General features: G+C 56.7%; 1 protein-coding gene across 3 annotated transcripts; it reads right to left on the bottom strand.

Annotated features, from left to right (window-relative positions):
- On the bottom strand, window positions 1–19,865 carry ENKD1 (enkurin domain containing 1). Of its 3 annotated transcripts, none has more exons than XM_034788661.1 (9): window positions 19,799–19,865; window positions 16,295–16,400; window positions 12,629–12,732; window positions 11,889–12,113; window positions 8,209–8,390; window positions 6,328–6,489; window positions 6,022–6,191; window positions 4,939–5,075; window positions 1–4,421 (listed from the first exon to the last, which is right to left on the bottom strand). In XM_034788661.1, the coding sequence occupies exons 3-9, from the start codon at window positions 12,711–12,713 to the stop codon at window positions 4,261–4,263; spliced, it is 1,122 nt and encodes a 373-aa protein (XP_034644552.1). In that variant the 5' UTR covers window positions 12,714–12,732; window positions 16,295–16,400; window positions 19,799–19,865; the 3' UTR covers window positions 1–4,260. The 3 variants fall into 3 exon arrangements, with proteins under 3 accessions (XP_034644552.1, XP_034644554.1, XP_034644553.1); XM_034788663.1 differs by having other exon boundaries at window positions 8,209–8,381; XM_034788662.1 differs by lacking the exon at window positions 19,799–19,865 and adding an exon at window positions 18,892–19,351.
- Between the last annotated feature and the right edge of the window lie 227 nt (window positions 19,866–20,092).

Genomic DNA, 20,092 nt, shown 5'->3' with positions numbered 1-20,092 from the left:
TATAATAAACGATCTTCAGCTTTATTAACAGGCAAAGGAAATGAGAGTTATTGACCAGGTCAAAGCAGGTAATGAGTTCCAATCTTCAGTTTCCAAAGGTAATAGACATTTCCATAATAAGCAAGTTCTGTATGTCCTTTAGGCCTAACTCAGGCTAAGCACTGGGAATCTTTTGCTTATGCCTAGAAACCTTGCCCCCCACTGTCCAAGCAACATGGACAACCAGTTCCTCCTTGTTAGGGATTTTTAATGCCTGCCCCACTTCTGCTTTGAGCTGCAACTTCAGCTGATGGGAGGAATTCACTTGCAAGACTACTGTTTATGGGGGGTGGGAGTCAACGGTACAGTCCTTTGCCCTCCTTAGTGTGTTCCACTGTTGTCAGCTGGTGCTGATGGGCCCTCCTTGGCGGGCAGGCCGGAACACCTCCTGTTGGAGACCAGCACTTCACACGCATTAATGGCGCGCTCCTGGCTGGTGGATTTACACTGTTACAGAGGTTCATAATACAACTGCTCAAACATGACCTTGCAGTGCGGGAGGCAGCTGTTATCGGTGAGCATAACGCAGGCATTCAATAACCTCTAACCCCTGTACATGCCAATACCTATTTTAACAATACCAACATGCAGGGGCCAGACTGATCCCAGCGAGGTATTTGTCCATGTTCAGTGGAGGCATGAGCTGGCACCTGGTCTGCCAGCATCACAGATGGTTCAAATTGACACTGTCACGACAGAGCTCACAGCTAGTAGGTGACTTCAGGGAACACGGAAGCAGAATGGCCACTAAGAGCCTCCCTGTTCCGCAAGCAAAGGCAGGCAGAAGATGCTGGAGGTGACCCGCTGGCTAGGTAAATGGTGTAGCATGGAGGGGTTTGGTTTAGTGGCACACTAGTCCACCACCTACAGGGAGAGGAAGCTGTATAGTTTGGATGACCTCCACTTCAGGAGACAGGGAACCAAGCAGTTCAGGGATAGGCTGACTAGGGTAGTCTGGAGGGTGTTAAAGAGGGAGGGTAAAAGAAGGGACAATCTGAGCACTCGTTTAGCACACAGATGTTGAGAATAAAATTAACCAAGGAACTGAAGGACACAAAGAGAAGAAATGCTTTAATTCCCTACGCACTAATGCCAGGAGCCTGGGTAACAAATAAGGAATTGAAAGTGTTCATATGAGCATAAATTTCATCTCCTGGGTATTACTGAAACCCGGTGGCATGGGGCCCATGAGTGGAATGTTAAAATCAATGGTTCTAACCTATTTAGGAAGGATCGAGTGTGGGTATTAATTGGTGTCTGCTACAGCCCACCAAATCACAGTAGGTAACAGCATGAGTGGTCCCCTATGCACCTACCTCTAATGTAGGAAAAGATGCTGTGTGGTCATGGGGGACGTCAACCTGAGTGACATGCTAGAAGTCTCACCTTGCCCATACTTAAACATTCTTGGTACTTCTAACTATAAAAGACAATTTCCAAACTCAAACAATGTTGCTTCTAACACAGGGGAATTCTATATTAGACCTTGTCCAAATAGCTAAAGAGGAACCGATCACAGAACTAAAAACTTAATGGTAGAAGGACTCATGATTTGATCACATTTATAGTGTGCAAATAGAATAAAGTCCACAACAGAGAGACAGACAGACAGACTTGGTGCTTCAAAAGGGCCAATTTCACAAAGCTAAAAACAGCTAGGCGCCAAATCAGCTGGGAGAATGAATTTAATCAGAACAATGTGAATAATAATTGGGAATTGTTTAAGAACACTTTACTAGATGCCCAAAAAACCATACTTGAGGGAAAAGGCAATATTGGTCAAATCAACCTGGCTTAGAGGGCAAATGAGGGCAGCTATAAAAAATAACCATGGAAGACAGGGGAACTTGCTAGTAATTAACAAAGTTAGAAGCTAGGAATTGTAGAAAATTGATATGGGAAGCAAAGGGACACAAGGAGAAATCTATGGCCAGCAGAGTTAAGGACAATAAGGAGGAGTTTTTTTATGGTATATTAGGAACAAAAAGAAGCCTGACAATGCACAATGTGGCCATACTGCACAATTATCCGGCTGGAGTTGCTTCTTTTCCAAATGTAGCACCAGTTGGCTGATGTATTGGCCAGGGCCTTTGAGCATCAGACTGGGACACAGCAGGGTGGAGGTCCCCCAGCCTGCCCCTGGGCCCAGTGAGGGGGAAATGTTGCCATCCTGAGGGAGTAGCAGGTCATGCTTCCCTTGCACAGGGGTAATGATGGACTGTGGGGAATCCAGTCTCGAGAGCCCAGCACTCACCCATGCGGCAGTCTCCTCCCAACACGTGCGGAGCTGTGAGATTCCTAAGCCAGGGGGCATTCCCCTGCCTGTTTCCCCCAGCAGCACAGGGCAGCACGAGCTGGTGTTTGATTTGCCTAGGTGGGGAGGAGCGGGTGTAGGACCTGCTCAGAGCAAGCTGGGAGCTCGACCGCCTTGCCCTGGCCCCATCAGTTACAGCTCCTCTGCACAACTGTGGTTTTGCTGCTGCTTTTGCAACCAGTGCACCAGCTCTTCTGCCGTTTCCCTTTCCTGAAGCCACCACCCCAGCCCCCCAACAGCAGGGCCCCAGCAGCCGAAAATTGTAACAGAGCCCCCTCCACCACATGCCTTAGCAGCTACATTCTCCATTTAGGGGTCATCTCCCCCCCCACACACACACACACACTTTCTGCCCGCCGGCACAGGGCCCTGCCCGCTCCCATTCTCAGGGCACAAGACTGGAGATTTACAAAAACCCAGGGGGCAGATTCCAATCCCGCACCTACCCCGGGCTGCTTGCCCTGCACTCCCACTCCGAGCCCGGCTAGTTTATTAAGCTGTGGGGCAGTTTGGTGCTGTGGAAGGGATTCGCATTGACTGCGTGGCTGCTCCTCCGCCACTAGGAGTTTCTTCTTTCCTCCATGGCCCATTGCAAGGCAGCAGCAGCACTAGCAACCATGGACAGTCCCAGACAGGAATCAAATCCTCAGCTGTGGGGACGGGCTGGGAACAGCTGGAGGCATCCCTGCCTCCCCCTATGCAGCAGGCAGGTGGGGGAGCACAGCACTGCTGGACAAGCTGTACCCAGCCAAGGGACTCACCCTGGCCAGGGCCAGCTAAGCCGGCTCCCTGGCTGGCTTGCGCAACTGGAGGGCAGCGGCATCTGGTACCACATGTGCACACGGCTGGAGCACCAAGGAGCATGAAAGGTGCAGGCTACCCAGGCCCTGCCTCCCAGCACAGACCCAGCAGACTCCCACTGCCCTCACCTGCCAGCCAGGCATGCCCCAGCCCGGGCACTGCCAAGCCCAACACTCTACCCACTCAGCCGGCTGAACCCTCCCCAGCTGCCCACACAGCCCAAAGCAGCCCTCCCCCTCTCACACACCTGTCACACACAATACCTACAAAACCCTTTATTTAAAAGGTGTCCAACACCCCCCCAGAAGGGTTCCCACGCTCCCCACCCCTTCCCCCCAGTGCCAGCTCCCTGCCAGGCCTGGTTACCCTGCCCCTCTGCTAGTCTTGGCCTACCAAGCTGCTCCCCTCAGGGCTGCCCCCGTCCCAGGCACACGGCCTTTGGCAGAAGGCTGCAGGGGAGCGGTGGCCAGGCCAGAGGAGCGCCATGTAGAGGCCCAGCCTGGGCTGGCAGGGAGCTGGCTCTCAGGCCCGGCTGTGTCGCAACACCCCACAGCAGGGGCAGCTGGGATGCTGCAGGGTTATGCTCAGACTCTCCCAATCTCTCTCTGAACGCCCCGTGGCTCCCAGCTCCAACCTGGGAGGAAGGTGGCCGGGGAGGGGGTGCCGGGCAGAAACTGCTCCTGCTTTGTCCTACAAACCATCACTCCATGTCAGCGAGAGGCCAGTAAGTCCAGCCATGCAGAGCAGCAGCTGAGAGCACCAGGCCTGCCGCTTTCCAAGCAACGCTGCACAGAAGGTGCCATTGGCCAGTCTGCCCCTCCGGAGCCCCCCACCGGGCAGAGGCTGGGGCACTGCCTTGAAGACAATGGCCTCTGGCAGCACCCCTCGGGTTCGTTTGCTGTTGTCACCCACAAGGGCCCAGCTGCCCTCTGCCTGGGGCCAGCTTGGCTGGGCTGGGCTCTGGGAATCCCCAAGGCGGGAGCTGCTGCAGCAGCCAGTGGAAGCAGATTGAGTTTGGTTTCCCTCCCCCCCAACCCACAGAGCAGAGTGACCGGGAGCCCCCCCAGCAGGGTGGCAGATCCACGCACAGCACAACACCCCCCCTCTCAGGAGTCCAGCTTGATGAAGACCTTGGGCCGGGAGAAGATTTTGAGGGCCTCATCGATCTGCGACAGCTTCTTCTCCAGCTCTGCCCGCCTCTTCTGAATGCTCAGGGTGTCGGCCCGCACCGGCAGCATCACAAGGTCCTTCACCAGCTGCTCCTGGCCTGCGGATGGAAGGGGGCTGGTGAGAGGGGGCACGGCCAGGCCTCTCCTGCTCTGCCACTAAGCACTGGTTCTCACTCCCCAGAGATCAGCTAACTAGACATTATGCGATCCCATGGGGCAGCTGATCGTGCTCCAGCCACCATGAAGACCCATGTGCACAGAGGCAGCACGTCACAGCGGGGAAGAAGCCGCCCTGCACTAAGTGAGACCCACCCTGGGATATTGTGTCCCGCTCTGGGCATCGCACTGCAGCAGGCCCTTCAGCTGGGGGCAGAAGGGGCAGCGTGACTAGGCTGTGACTGGAAGTCCGTGACTGTCCGGGGGCTTGGGGGGGGGGGAGGGAGAGAGAGAGACTGGCACTGTGAGGTCGCCAACTCAGTGGATTCTAGAAGAGCGACACCCCGTGCCGAGGCTAGTGCTACAGTAAGCGGAGCTGTCCCGTCACAGCATGTGCCACTGCAGAGCAGCACTAGTTTCTCTCTCTCCAGCAGGAGCCAGTGGTTCTCCTCCCCTTACTCTGCTGCAGGTTGTTCAGGGTTGCCAGCCGCTCGCTCTCCGGCATCATGGTGTGACCCGGTGGCATGTCAGGGTCGGGCAGGTTCCGCTGCCGTTCCTCCATCTCCCTGCGCCAGTGATCCTTCCGCTCCAGCAGGCTGCCGAGGGAGAAGGAGGGTGGTGAGGGGCAGGACCCAGGCAGGGCCAGACGCCCAGGGGCAAGAGACTCAGACGGGACGAGCAGAGGGGAAAGGGATGGCTGCCAGGCTCACAGATACTTGATTTGTCACCCTACTGAGTGACCGACAGCCCCGGAGACCACGGGCAGTGGAGGCATCCCACACATCAAGGTGCCCACAAAGGACCTGGGCCTGATGTGGAGGAATCAGGCCCGTGGCGTCTCCACATAGCCGTAGGCCCGTCCGGGGCTCAGCAGTGCGCCACAGGGTGCATCCGGGCCACGCAGGGCCTGACCATACGCACCAAACTCACTGCCCATGGGGCACCGGGCAGCAAGGTCCTGAGCTGGATCTGGCCCAATGTCAGAGCAAGAGGTTCTGTCTCCCATCCCCAGCCGAGCCAGCCCACCCCTCTGCCCCCCTCCAGCCGTACAATACAGAAACCATCCAAGCCGCTGGCCTGGGTCGAGCGAGGCAGGGAGGGGGGAGCTTTGCTCTGTCCCCTACGGGTGTCGCTCGGGAGGCCCCACCGGCCGTTGTGGGACATGCTCGGCACTTAGGGGAAGTGACTCAGGCACCGAGGAGCCTTTCAATGAGTCTGAGGCTCCTAAGTCACTTTGGTGCCCATTCCCAGCAGGGCTGAGCACCAGCAAGTCAACTGGAGCACCGGACACTCAGCAGCTCCACTGCGCAGAGCCAGTAGGTCGCACAGCCCTGGCCCCGCATGCAGCAGCTTCGTCGGGGATTTCATTTGCCCCTCTTGGGCCAAGCTCATTGCAACTGCACTGACCCCGGGAGCTCACTACGCAGAGCAGCGGAGGAGGACGCTGCCGCAAGAGAAGCCGCTGCCGTCCCACGCACGGAGCAAGAAGTGGGTTCAGGCTTGTTTGTGACAGAGGCGCTGGCTGGGCAGGAGTCTACGTACTACTGGGGCACGTGGCCCTTCTGCTTGGCGTTGTACTCCTCCTGCTCCCGGTGCTTCTGCTCCAGCGCCTCGGCCAGTGACTGCAGCGAGCGCGAGCGCCGCATGGGGGCCCGTTTGGCGGTGCGGGCGTTGTGGCTTACGAAGTCGATGCTGGTGCCTTCTACCTGGATCTGGAAGGAAAGGGGGAAGCGTGAGAGGTCAGGCAGCAGTGATGGTGCCTTCTGAGGCTGGAGTGAAGGAACCTGTGCTGAGCAAGAGCGATTCTGGAGCGCCAGGAGCCAGCGAGCAGGGCGTGCAGTCCCTCACCTTGGCATCAGTGCGCTGTGCTCCTGCAGCCTCGGTGTCGGTCACCACTCTCGTTTTGGCAGGGCTGGGCGACAGCGAACGGCGGGGCTGGACCCCAGAGCCGCAGCGGGAATATGCCCGGAGGAATTTCTGAGACTCTGGGTTGGGCGGGGGAGAGCTCTCCTGCAAAAGGCAGAGAGAGAGAGACATTACTGCCAGGACAGGGCAAACCACACGGCAAAGCCCCTCAGAGCCCAGGATCACCCAGCAGTGCCATGGCAGATGGGCGACCCCAGGCCCTGCTGTGGCATGCCAGGGAAGTTCTCCTCCAGGAGGCAGCCAGGCAGGGAACTCAGCCAGCAGCGGAGACATGGAGCCAGATCCCGCCAGTGTAAATCTGCATTAGGCCATTGAATTCAATGGAGTGACTCTGGAGTATGAGAGGGGAATCTGCAGGAGCAAACCCATGGGCTGCAGTGAATTTATCACTCTTCATACAGTGCGCTGAGTGCCCCAGACAGGATAGGCTTCACACTGCAGCCGGCTGTGGTGGGGACTAGAACGCCTGTGCGCCAAAGTGGGAATTTTCTCTAATCTTTTTATGATGCTGCTGCGTGCCTCAGTTTCCCTCTGCACTTTGCATTGTCACCCAGTGGTTGCAACAAGGGCAACTAGGGCAGAGCGGGACTGAGGGGTGTGTGTCACTGGCTGAGGTGGGATGAATGGGGCATTAAAGGACTGGCTGAAACCGACCCATATCAGTGGAGGATCCAGAACGACAATGGGAGGCCCAAGGGCCGAATGACTAACACCTAGCATGGGAAATCTCCAGCTGGAACACGTGACCTCCGCGTGTGTTGTCAGGGAGGGGAGAAGTGGTGGCTTTTGGGGAGACTCAGCCGCTCTCTCTGGAGATGGAGACGGAATTAACAACAGCGTGGCTGGGTGGAGTGCGGGTGTGGCCAGGACGGACCATGTCAACCCTCACTTCTCTGTGCTGACCTAAGGAATTCCCCACAATAACCCCGACTCTGCTGTGAAAAGGCTGCCTGGTGTCACTGCAAACGCCCTGGGAGCGCTGTGCCCTGAAGGGGACAGTACAAGCCTCCCACAGGAGCCTGGAACGCGGCAGAGAGCCAGAGAGAGAGACAGGGATTGCGGGTGCCAAGGGCCCAGTTTTGGAGGTCAAGGGCCTGTCCTGTGGAGCCGTGTGGGTCCTTGGGGCCCGGCGTGGCATAGACAGACCCTGTGAGTCTGTGACAGCCTGTTAAAATGCCGAGTGTCTGTAAGTCACACTGGGTGGGTCTGAGCCATTCGGAGCCATGACCCTTCGGACTGAGGGGCTGGGTCACGCTTCCCTTTCGATCTGGTTTCATGCACGAGACCAGTGACCCATCCTGCAGAGTGGGCCAACACAGCTGCCATTAAATGCATGGCGTGGACCGGTCCGATTCCATAGGCGAGAGCAGCAGGCACAGACCACAATGGCAGCTTTCTAGCAGCGCCTCAGCGATGGTGCCATCTAGCAGCGTCGGAATGTCCTGCTCGCCTCATGCCAACGAGCGCTGCCTCAGACCCCCCTGCTGGAGCAGCCACCTGCCGAGGGGGGAGCGTCTGACCCTATCCCACAGTGCAGAACCACAGCGGGGATCCTGCTTCTCCCCAACTTCCCCATCACACTTTAACCAGGTGTTAGCCACCAGTCTGCTCGCTCGAGCCAGGTATTCCCGCCCAGGGCATGGCTCCCGCTTTCCGCTCTCACAGCGGCCTGGGAAGGGACACTTCCATCCCCTGTGCTACTGAGCAGGGCTCTGCAGATCTATACGTGGTCTCCTGGCAAACCCCAATCGAGGGCAGCCAGGGCAATGGCCCCTGAAGGGCTACGGGGCAGTGCACAGGTACCTGCAACTTGGCCTTCACCTTGGACTCCACATTCTCATACTTCTGGGATTTCCACAAGGCCTTCATGGGTTTGGGCTGGCTGTGCTCCCGCACCAGCTCCTTCTCCTTGCATTTCCTCTGGATCTCCCTCATCCGCCTCACATTCTCCTTCTCGTGGTCCTTGGCCTCTTTCCCTGCATGCCCCGGGGAGAGACTGCTTTTACCAACAAACCCTCCCAAGCCATAAGTGGGTGCCCATGACCTTTGGCATCAGAGACCAAGGCCTCTGCTACCAAAGCTACTCCATTCGCTGCAAGCAGCAGCAAGCTGTTACCCTCCCTGTGTGCCAGCCACCAGGGGGCAATAGAATCATACCCACTGAGCCCCTTGTAAGCACACATAAGACATTGGCTTTTCTGGGGTGACTCAATTGTGCCATGACACAGAGCAACTCACTAGCACCCTCTGCTGCTGGCCCTCAGAGCGGTGCAGACAAGCATCCCACAGCCGATCAGTGGAGCCAGATGACTCCCCCACTCACAGGAGGAGGTGGGGCTGGTTTGAATCCTAGCTCTCTAGTTTGGGATCATAGAATCATAGAATATCAGGGTTGGAAGAGACCTCAGGAGGTCATCTAGTCCAACCCCCTGCTCAAAGCAGGACCAACACCAACTAAATCATCCCAGCCAGGGCTTTGTGAAGCCAGGCCTTAAAAACCTCTAAGGATGGAGAGTCCACCACTTCCTTAGGTAACCCATTCCAGTGCTTCACCACTCTCCTAGTGAAATAGTGTTTCCTAATATCCAACCTAAACCTCCCCCACTGCAACTTGAGACCATTGCTCCTTGTTCTGTCATCTGCTACCACTAGATCCATCCTCTTTGGAATCCCCCTTCAGGTAGTTGAAAGCAGCTATCAAATCCCCCCTCATTCTTCTCTTCTGCAGACTAAACAATCCCAGTTCCCTCAGCCTGTCCTCAGAAGTCATGTGCTCCAGCCTCCTAATCATTTTTGTTGCCCTCCGCTGGACTCTTTCCAATTTTTCCACATCCTTCTTGTAGTGTGGGGCCCAAAACTGGACACAGTACTCCAGATGAGGCTTCACCAATGCCGAATAGAGGGGAATGATCACGTCCCTCGATCTGCTGGCAATGCCCCTACTTATACAGCCCAAAATGCCGTTAGCCTTCTTGGCAACAAGGGCACACTGTTGACTCATATCCAGCTTCTCGTCCACTGTAACCCCTAGGTCCTTTTCTGCAGAACTGCTGCCTAGCCAGTCCGTCCCTAGTCTGTAGCAGTGCATGGGATTCTTCCGTCCTAAGTTCAGGACTCTGCACTTGTCCCTGTTGAACCTCATCAGATTTCTTTTGGCCCAATCCTCTAATTTGTCTAGGTCCCTCTGTATCCTATCCCTACCCTCCAGTGTATCTACCATTCCTTCCAGCTTAGTGTCATCTGCAAACTTGCTGAGGGTGCAGTCCACACCATCGTTCAGATCATTAATGGAGCTATTGAACAAAACCAGCCCCAGGTCCGACCCTTGGGGCACTTAAGATCAGCAAGGATTTCACTGTTAAGCCAAGGTGGTCGCCTGCCATATTTACTATTCTTTCTACATATCGGAATGGTTTGTTCCTGCAACCTCAATAAGGATTCTTTAAAATACAGCCAGCTCTCCTGGACTCCTTTCCCCCTCATGTTATTCCCCCAGGGAATCCTCCCCATCAGCCCTGAGGGAGTCAAAGTCTGCTTTTCTGAAGTCCAGGGTCCATATTCTGCTGCTCTCCTTTCTTCCTTGTGTCAGGATCCTGAACTCGACCATCTCATGGTCACTGCCTCCCCGGTTCCCATCCCAGGTTCCCATTTTGCTTCCCCTACTAATTCTTTCCTGTTTGTGAGTAGCAGGTCAGGAAGAGTTCTGCCCCTAGTTGGTTCTTCCAGCACTTGCACCAGGAAATTGTCCCCTACACTTTCCAAAAACTTCCTGGATTGTCTGTGCACCGCTGTATTGCTCTCCCAGCAGATATTGGGGTGATTGAAATTCCCCATGAGAACCAGGACCTGTGATCTAGTAACTTCTGTTAGTTGCCCGAAAAAAGCCTCATCCACCTCACCCCCCTGGTCTGGTGGTCTATAGCAGACTCCCACCACAACATCACCCTTCTTGCTGACACTTCTAAACTTAACCCAGAAACTCCCAGGTTTTTCTGCAATTTCATGCCGGAGCTCTGAGCAGTGATACTGCTTTCTTACATACAATGCAACTCCTCCACCTTTTCTGCCCTGCCTGTCCTTCCTGAACCGTTTATCTCCATCCATGACAGTACTCCAGTCATGTGAGTTATCCCACCAAGTCTCTATTATTCCAATCACATCATAGTTCCTTGACTGTGCCAGGACTTCCAGTTCTTCCTGCTTGTTTCCCAGGCTTCTTGCATTTGTATATAGGCACTTAAGATAACTCGCTGATCGTCCTGCTTTCTCAGTGTGAGGCAGGAGTCCTCCCCTCCTGCTCATGCTTCCTCCCAGTATCCTACTTCCCCACTTCCCTCAGGGCTTTGGTCTCCTTCTCCCGGTGAACCTAGTTTAAAGCCCTCCTCACTAGGTTAGCCAGCCTGCTTGCGAAGATGCTCTTCCCTCTCTTCGTTAGGCGGAGCCCGTCTCTGCCTAGCACTCCTTCTTGGAACACCATCCATGCGGAGACTGTCCCTCCCCCTCCACTACCTGACAGCCCAGAGGGCTGGGCCAATGTTCTAGCTCAGCATCAAGCCACAAACACCCCAGCACCCAGGGAGAAAACTACTGCCAGTCACTCCTGCCCCAGGGGGAGGGAGGGATGGGGAACCACATCGTGTGGGACTGTCAACAGCAATGGCTCCGACATGGAGTCTGGCGTCTGCCCTTCCCGCCTGAGGGCCAATCAGACTGATTCAGAAAGGTCCAGGGGCCACAATCGCTACTTTAGGGCAGATTCTTGGTCTTCAGCTCAGGTTGCAGAAATTACCCACAATCCTCCAGACAGGGGAGTTCCCCACTGACATTGGGGACAGACAGCAGCTGGTGCACACTGCACTCTGGCTGTCCTCTGCGGGCACAAGATAAAGCAGTCCCCAGGCTGCCGAGTTGGGGCAGCAAACGGGAGCCAGAACTGGGTCACAGATTCCAAGGCCAGCAGAGCCCTCCTTCATAAGGCACTCCCCTGGCTGTTCTCGTTATCCACGCACCTGGATCACCACCTTGAATCTACTTGGCTCTTGGCCGCCATGATGTCTTGTTGCAGTGAGTTCCACAGGCTAATCGTTTTGTGTAAAAACCCACTGCCTTTCATCAGCTTTAAGTGTGCTGCCTCTCGATTTAACCACCATCCTTTCAACCTTGAGCCAGTGTAAACTGAAGTGTTCGATTTGCTCCCAAACCGCCCCGCAGCCTGTCCTCCACCAGCAGGTCTCCTCTCCACACTCCCTTCCTAGCCCCAGACAAAGGCCATGCTGCAGTCAGGGTGAGGCTATGACCTCAATAACCCCAGGGTCGGGACGCTGCTCCCATTGCAGCACCCCCAGAGCCGATCAGCCCCCAACAAATCCAAGCCTTGGTTACTCGGCTGGAAATCCCCACCCTAAGGCCTTGCCACTGCGTCCAACCCAAGTATGTGTCCTGCCCTGAGCCACGGGCAGCTCCAGCTGCTCCATTGCACTTACTTTTCAGGGACGGCTCCCTGTAGAGAGAGATCCCTTCCAGCTTCAGCAAGACCCCGACCGTCCCCTTCTGCCCCTTCTCCAGGATGGCCTGACCGTTGGGGCGGATACGCGGGGCAGGATGGGCAGGGCGGGCACTGTAGCAGGTGGGGTACAGGCTGGGATCTGGGGCTAGAGGGCCCGAGAGGAAGTCCAGCTTCAAGGCATTCCCTTCCAGCCTCCCTCGAGCTAGAGAGAGACAGCATGAGTCAAGATGTGCAGCACCGCCCCATCGCTTTCTCCCCCCATGCCCCAGGCTTGCTCCAGGCTAGCCCCATTCCGGCCATGGCGGCCTCAGATGAGGCTGGAGAGCCCCCTGGCCTCCCCAGCCCACCTTCTCCTAACTTCCAACCCCTCTGCCCCTCATTGACGCTGCTCCTAACGTCAGCCTGGTCCTGGAGCCAATGGGAGCTGGGAGCACTCAGCTCAGAGGAGCCAAGCTCCTTTGCAGGGAGAAGCAGGCCCACTCCGTGCCCTTTGGAGCAGAGCGTGCCGGCTCTGCAGGAGCCCCCAGCCCCTGCCTGGGCTCGGGGAAAGCCAGGTCAACGAACAGCCCTCTGGCCTGGCACCTCAATGGGCCACCATGCTGGCCCCATCCATGGATCCAGTGTGACTGTGCAGCAAAATGGGACTACGGAAGGGAGAATAAGCCGCCCGTGACTACGTAGGACCCCATCCATGCTGCATGCTCCACTGGCACTCACCTGATAGGGGGCGTTTGTAATAGTCTGGGAACAGCGTAGGGTCGGGAGGGATGGGTCCCGAGATCCTGGAAGGTCCCTCAGACATCTCGGCCACGGCTCTGCGGCTGCAATCGACAAGCGGACACCATTGGGAAAAGAAATCAGCTGGGTTTTTCCTGGGAATCATTTACCAGCCATGGGGAATATTTAAATACATCTGGGCTGCTGCTCCTCGCTGGAGACACACCCAGCTAGGGAAAACACACACCTGCCCTCCAATCTGGACACTGACTAAGCTGCAGGCATCACTTGGGAACCCCACCAGGCAGTGACTGACCAGCACGACTCCCCCACACAAAGCGTCCATGTTTACTATTGTACTCTGCCAAGCTAGGAGTGGACGACAGGATGTATAACTTGATAAATTGCCCTGTTCTGTTCATTCCCTCTGAAGCATCTGGCACTGGCTACTGTGGAAGACTGGATACTGGGCTAGATAGACCACTGGTCTGACCCAGTCTGGCCGTTCTCATGGCATCTCCCCTTCGCCAGACGTCGCTTGGCTCACGCGCTGTCACCATGGGTCTGCTCTGCAGCGTGACTGTAAGAACGGCCCCGTCTCACTCCCCGGGAGTATCAGAGGCTGAGGTGCTCGCTGCAGGGACTGAGATGGGTATGTGCTGCTTTGGGGAGCGAGAGGGTTTCTCTTGGGGCCCAATCAGCAGAACTGATGGCCAAGGTTCTCCAGCCACGGCCACCTCATGCTGCTGTGGGGCTTGGCCTGCTTTGGCTCCTGCCGCAGCCCTGAGCTGGAAGCGTACATTGCAGCTTAAAGCCTAAGCTCCCTAAGGCTGCAATAGCAAACCCCACCCAACAGGAGCGCCCGGCACCTCCAAGAACAACGCATGAGCAGGGACGTGCCCAGCCTGACCCTCAGATCCCAGGGAGCGGACTGGCCTGCCTGCTTAGTTATCAGTTAGGCAGATTTGCTGCAGCCTGACTTGGTCAAACACTGGCCTGTGATGTCACTTGCACAGTCACTCTTCAGCAGGAGCGCCGCCAGCGTTTCTGCCGCCCTAGGCGGCGGAAGGTCCCACCCCGAAATGCTGCCCCCCACAGAGGCGGCGGAAGGTCCCGCCCCGAAATGCCGCCCCCCACAGAGGCGGCGGAAGGTCCCGCCCCGAAATGCCGCCCCCCACAGAGGCAGCGGAAGGTCCCACCCCGAAATGCCGCCCCCCACAGAGGTGGCGGAAGGTCCCACCCCGAAATGCCGCCCCCCACAGAGGCGGCGGAAGGTCCCGCCGCCGAAATACCACTGCGGTCGCTGCCCCCCAAATTGTAGCGCCCTAGGCAACCGCCTATGTCGCCTAATGGGTTGTGCAGGCCCTGCTCTTCTGGGCAGAACCTCATTTTGCACCCTGGTCACAACTGCACCTGCTGGTTCGGTCCTTTAGTCACCTGATAGCCGGGCAGGCTTTAGATCTCCGACCCGGGAGCAGCCAGCACCTCTCCCCTTGCAGCGCCGAAGGAAGCCTTTCAGAGAGCCCCTATCACCAGGGGACATGTCCTCACTCTCACTCAGAAATTCATCATAAAACTGGGCCAGGCCCTGAGCCAAGCTGAGCGCATCAACTCCCTGGGACTTTGGGACAGGATCAGGCCCCATGTTTGGAAGGCTCAACAATTGTCCCAGGCAGGCGAGCCCTCCAGCGGGAAGATTCCTTCCCGCCGACTGCGGTGTGGTGTGCGGGAGCAGGGAGAGCACAGTGGCGCTGCAGGGACAGACAGGGGCCTCAATTCCATTTACAAGCCAATGAATTATTGATACCGAGCGGGGATAAGAAAGCCTCTGACGCTAACGGCTAATCCGCCTAAGCCTGCCGTCATGGAGGTACAGCTCTTACTGGAATGAGAGCCATTAGCAAAGAGCTAATTATTCACCCCCCGGGGACTAATGCAGCGGTGACAAATGCGGCGACAGTAAGAGAGCATAAGGGCTTGTTGACACATGGAGCTGTTCTGGACCAGCTCCAGCTGTGGACACTCCTACTCTGGAATAAGAGCGCCTTGTCCCGGTTTCGCTTGATCCACTTTTAAAACCTTGGCCCATGAGGTCTCACTGTCAGCCTCTCCTGTCCTGGCAAGGTCACTCCTTCGAGCTAGTCCCTGTTCCACAAGAGAGCCACCAGCAGCGCAACAGGCACACAGGCAGAGCAAAGCAAAGGCAGCTGTGCGCCGTTATCAGCTGAGCCCTGTGGATATCAGCGAGAGAGATCACGCCGCATCAATAGAAAATTTGTCACAGAGATTAACACAAAAGAACCATGAGCAGAAGTACATTTATAGCCTATTATGAAAGACATAATGCAGTGGATTTTGGAGTCCACTGGCCCTGAAGCCAGGAGGGAGCCATGATTCAATTGGAGGGCTGTGATAGCAGCAGCCGGGCCTCCCAAGTGAATTCAAAGGCCCATTTCAGACTGATCCCATCTTTCCTTTTCTAGTTTCTCTCAATAGGATTAAAATAGCTGGAGCATTCGCTGTGCCTGGCCCTGCTGTGCAAATAGTCTTCCAAACGAGGCAGGGTGACTTCCACTGCCTGGAATGCCGGCTGGGCTGGTGGCAGATCGGAGAGAGAAGGAGCAGCAGAGTGGCATTCCCCCTTCCCCTGGGGGGACCCAGGGCAGAGCCAGCAGGGAGGGCACTGTACATCACAGGAATCTGAGTCTGCTCCCACCCACATTAGTGGCTGACATCTCCCCAACTTCAGAGACAGCGGGAGCAGGCCCGAGGCCGGCAGAAAGCAGCTCTGGGTGGGTTTCATGTGGGGGCAAGGGAGATGGCAGGAAAAGCAGTTAGCAGGAGAGGTGGGATGGGAGCCCACTTCCCCTGCCAACAGGGGCTTTCCCGACCCCTAAGTTATACCTGATGTGCAATTCGCTTCACGGCTCAGAGCCCCCATGTGTACAGTTCCCCGCTGGCTGCTCCATGCAGAGAGCAACCGGACAGAGCAGGCCTCTGCCTTTAACCCCTTCCTGTTGGAAGTCGGTGCTGGTGAGAGCTGTCCACTGCAGCCATGGAGACTGCGGGCCTCACTGTACCCTCTGCCCTGCCACTGGGCCTCCAAGGCCAGTTTGCAGAGAGGCTGAGGAGCGGCCAATTGTGCTGGTGGCTTTTGCATGGGGACACCTGTTCCCTAGGAGCTGGGCAGGTCTCCACGCGCTGCCCGTAGGAACAAAGCCAGCTTAGCAGTTATGTTCTTTCCAGCGAGCAAAAATGACACCCTGCAGCAGCAGCCTAGAACAGGAGGCAAACGGGACTCTCTTCCCAAAGGGATGGTAGGAGGGTACTCGGGTACCTCCCTGAGAGGAGGCTGGGGAGGCAACAGTGTCCTCTCAATGCTCCAAGGACAAGGGGATTGTGCGTTCTGTGGCCAGAGCAGGCAGGATAACGTAGTGGGGCTGCATCAAGGTCTGCAGCTCCCTCAGCCTTAACACAGGGTGCATGGACCGTGCAGAGATTACAGGACCCAGCATGCAATGTTCCAGCCATTGGATAAAGATGGAGCATTGCATGCTGGGAGCTGTAGAGGCCACACCTCTCCTATAACAGACATGGGAAGGGGATGCAGCTCTCCACTGGGCAATGTTCGGGTGTCCCAGAGATCACGTTTCGCGGGATCTTTACCTTGTACTTCACAGATGACAGGAGGAGAGAGATGTTAGGGAGCAGCAAGAAGACTCGGCACCTCAGAGCTGTGTGTATCAGCCAATGGTTCTCACAGACTGTCCACCTGGAAACGATGCAGTGAAAAGCACTTGTACACAGCAGCTCGGATCAGCCGGAGATCACACAGCACTTTGCAAAGGTGGAGGCAATTATTCTCATTCCACTGATTCAGGGTGCGAGCCACTGAAGCCCTGAAAAGCCCAAGATCCTGCTACTGGAGAGGTCAGCCAGCTGCCCCACATCTCCCTGAACATCCAACGTTGCTGGCTTTCAGCCATACAAAAGAAGAAGACAGCTAGTTAAATATAGTTGGGTTGGAATCAGCTCTCATTTGTAGTTCCCACCTTGGGGGGGGGGAGGGAGAAACTAGTGGCCTCCCCTGCCCCCAATTTCCCAGATGCAGTTGGAGGGTTGGGTTTAACCCTATCCTAAAGGAAATTCCAGTAGGCTCCATTAGAATAATTCAGCTGATCTCAACTAGCTTCTGGTGGTTTCTCCTGGAGCACCACCTAGCTCTGGTCCCCTAGATGGCCAACCAGAACCAACAGGAACCAACCTGAACATTTTCAAACGAGATTTCAGCTAAGGTTACAACATCACCCTCCCCAAGCACTGGGCATAAAGAGTATGTCTGCACAGGAGCTGGAAGTTCTCATTTTCATACCGAGTAGGGTGACCAGATGCCCCAATTTTATAGGGACAGTCCCGATATTTGGGGCTGTCTTATATAGGTGCCTATTACCCCCACCCCCTTTCCCGATTTTTCACACTTCCTGTCTGGTCACCCTAATACCGAGGGTCTCTGACAGGATGGTACTTGGGGTGATTTGCCCCTCCTGCCGCTACACGTCTATTTTAGGCAGGCTAGCTCAATCATGGCTAGCGCGGACATGTCTCCCCAAGCTGGAATTTACATCTTCCAGCTCCAGGGCAGGCATACCCTAAGCCAGTGGTCCCCAAACTGTGGGGCGTGCCCCCAAGGGGGAGGTGGAAGAACTTTGGGAGGGCACAGCAGGCCCGGGCCAGCCCACACAGGAGGGGAGGGTCATCACTCAGTCCTGCTCTACCCCCAGCTATGGCCCCAGCCGTGGCCCCTGGTCACCAGCCTGGCCGCAACTCTGCTCCCAGTTGCCGGACACAGCCCGGCCTCAGCTCCACTCCCAGCCTCGGCTACAGCCCCACCTGCAGCCTCGCCCCAGGGCCCAGACCCACTCAGCCGTGGCCCCAGCCTCAGTCCCTGGCTCCCGGCCCAGCCATGGCTCCACTCCCGGCCCCGGCCCCAGCCCTGCTCTCAGCATGGCTCTGGGCCCAGCCTCAGCTCCTGCCTGCAGCTCCCAAGGTGGCATGGATAGCTCACATGATGGGTAAGCCGGGGCACTGCCCTAAGCCCACTGCCTCAAGACTTCTAAGGGAAGGCTCACTGGGAAAGGATTTGTGGGAGGAAAGATCGCTCAGTGATTTGAGCATTGGCCTGCTAAACCCAGGGTTGTGAGTTCAATCCTTGAGGGGGCCATTTAGGCATCTGGGACAAAAATCTGTCTGGGGATTGGTCCTGCTTTGAGCAGGGGGTTGCACTAGATGGCCTCCTGAGGTCCCTTCCAACCCTGATATTCTATTCTATGATCTTGATTGACTGACCAAAGTCCATAGTATTCTACCACATACACCCAGCCTTTCATATACGTCCCCAACCTCGGGCTCTGACCACTCCTTGTCATTAAAGATCCCAGGTCTCTTTTCTTAACAGCCAAGGTGTTCGAAACTAGACAAATTCCAACACATTCTGCCTCCCTACATCTCCCTTGCACTGTCAGCTGCTAGGATATCCCTCTTCACTTCCTGTCCTTAACTGGTGCAGGGTGTTACTGAGTGTTGTTAAACGGCTGTCACACTCCACTCCAGAAGTGGCTGAATTTTGGTAGTAGAGGAGTGTTCCTCAGCTACAGCGTATATAGTGCTTTGGAGTTCCTGGAGACAGAAGGTGCTACAGAAATGGATGCCATTCCTTCTCACTCATGTTTTTATATAGCCCCTCTCCCTGTAGGATCTCCAGTCTATCGCTACTGTATACTACCATGGCCACAAAAAAACTTAACTGACATGAGCTGGACAGTTGCTGACAAAGGCTGATGCAAAGGTGAGAGAGAGAGAGAGAGACCTTCCCTGACCACCATGACCTGTTCCCCAGATCATCTCTTTCCATTGTAATCTCCTCCACTGCCAACAATTGCTGCCTTCTGACCACTTTTCAACCCAGTATCTGATAGCTGCCCAGCACTAGAGCCTCTGGAGTTATTTAATCCTGTCCCACTTTCACACGGCCCCACTACATACCGAGCCCTGGAAATACCCTTGCTATGAACAGACACAACACATGCTGCTCAAAGCTCAGTAGTCGGAACAGAACCAGGTATTAGGAGTCCCGCTGGGGACAGGTTACTGGTATGATCAAGTAGGGGGAGCCCCTTTATCTACCTCCTTTATTGCTAGTGCTGTAACCTCCTCTGGTATCTCCCCCTAGGTGCTCCCAGCGCACATTAGAAATACCAATCAACCTGCACATCACCCTCGTGGGGCACATCAGCACGACTCCTCCTTTCTACACAGGGCAACTGAAGCCTCAAGGAAAGAGATTTTGCTGCTGCCACTGGCCAAGCCAGAACTAGAACCCAGGAGTCCTGGAATTCCCAGTCTCCTGCTCCAACCACTAGACCCCACACCCTGCCCAAGGCAGCATCACTGGAATTATGAACAAGCTCCAGCCACCTCTCTCCCCCCAGCCGGCCAAGCAGCATCTGGCTGGGTGTCCGGGCAATGGCAATTGCACTGCGCTCTTGGCCACACGCCAGCCTCGGCATTTGTGCTTTATTTATTTTGCTGGCTTGGAGGGCAAACCGCTTCCAGCAAAGTGCAAACAAAGCTCCCCCAATCAACGGGCACCAAGGCAGGGGAGCCGGTTACCGGTGGGGTCGGGAGCCCTGGGGGGAGAAGGGGGGAGCAGGGATCAGTACCTGTCCGTTGGTGCCTAGGGAACGTGGCAGAGCCCCGAGGGCGCTGCCCCCCACAGCACAGAGCTCTGCCTTGGAGCCTGGGCTAAGCGCGGGGCCAAAGGGGGCCAGCCCCTGCCGCGTCCCTGGCGGCCTGGGGCCAGGCAGGACACTCCTGGCTGCACCGGGCTCCTCAGGGCGGAGGGGGTCAGGGGCTGAGCAGGATCGGGGCCCCTGGGCACTGTGGGGTCCCCCAGCAGCGCGGGGCCCCTGCTCCCAGGCAGAGCCGGCATCACAGCGCCCCAGACCGGGAACAATATCCAGCACCGCGGGGAGGCGCCCTGCCCCGGCCCCCCCACAGCGCGGGGGGTGCCCCCGACCCGGCCCCCCCACAGCGCGGGGGCGCCCTGCCCCGGGCTCCCCATAGCGGGGATGCCCCCCCCACAGCACGGGGGTCCCCCGGCCCGGCACTGACCTGCTCGCGCTCTCAGGCGGTTACACGCCCCCGCTTCTCCAAGCAACAGCGCCGCCGCCACTTCCGGCCGCCGCGGGGGCTGCTGGGAGTCGTAGTTCGCTGCTCGGCAGGTCCCGCAGCGCCCCCTGCCGGCTGCGCCGTACCCAGCTCACTGCCTGACGCCCCAGGCGTGTCCTGATTCGCCTCCCCCCCCCCCCCCCATTCCGTGTCGTGATTCACCTCAACCCCCCCCTTCCATGTCATGACTCACCTCACACAGACCCCGCTTCCGTGTCACGATTCCGGGTCATGACC

The sequence above is a fragment of the Trachemys scripta genome, chromosome 13 (genome assembly GCF_013100865.1).
Source record: "Trachemys scripta elegans isolate TJP31775 chromosome 13, CAS_Tse_1.0, whole genome shotgun sequence".
In the NCBI taxonomy this organism is placed as follows: domain Eukaryota; kingdom Metazoa; phylum Chordata; order Testudines; family Emydidae; genus Trachemys; species Trachemys scripta.
The sequence above is the reverse complement of the archived record's forward strand: the minus strand, read 5'-3'. Positions and strand labels throughout refer to the sequence as shown.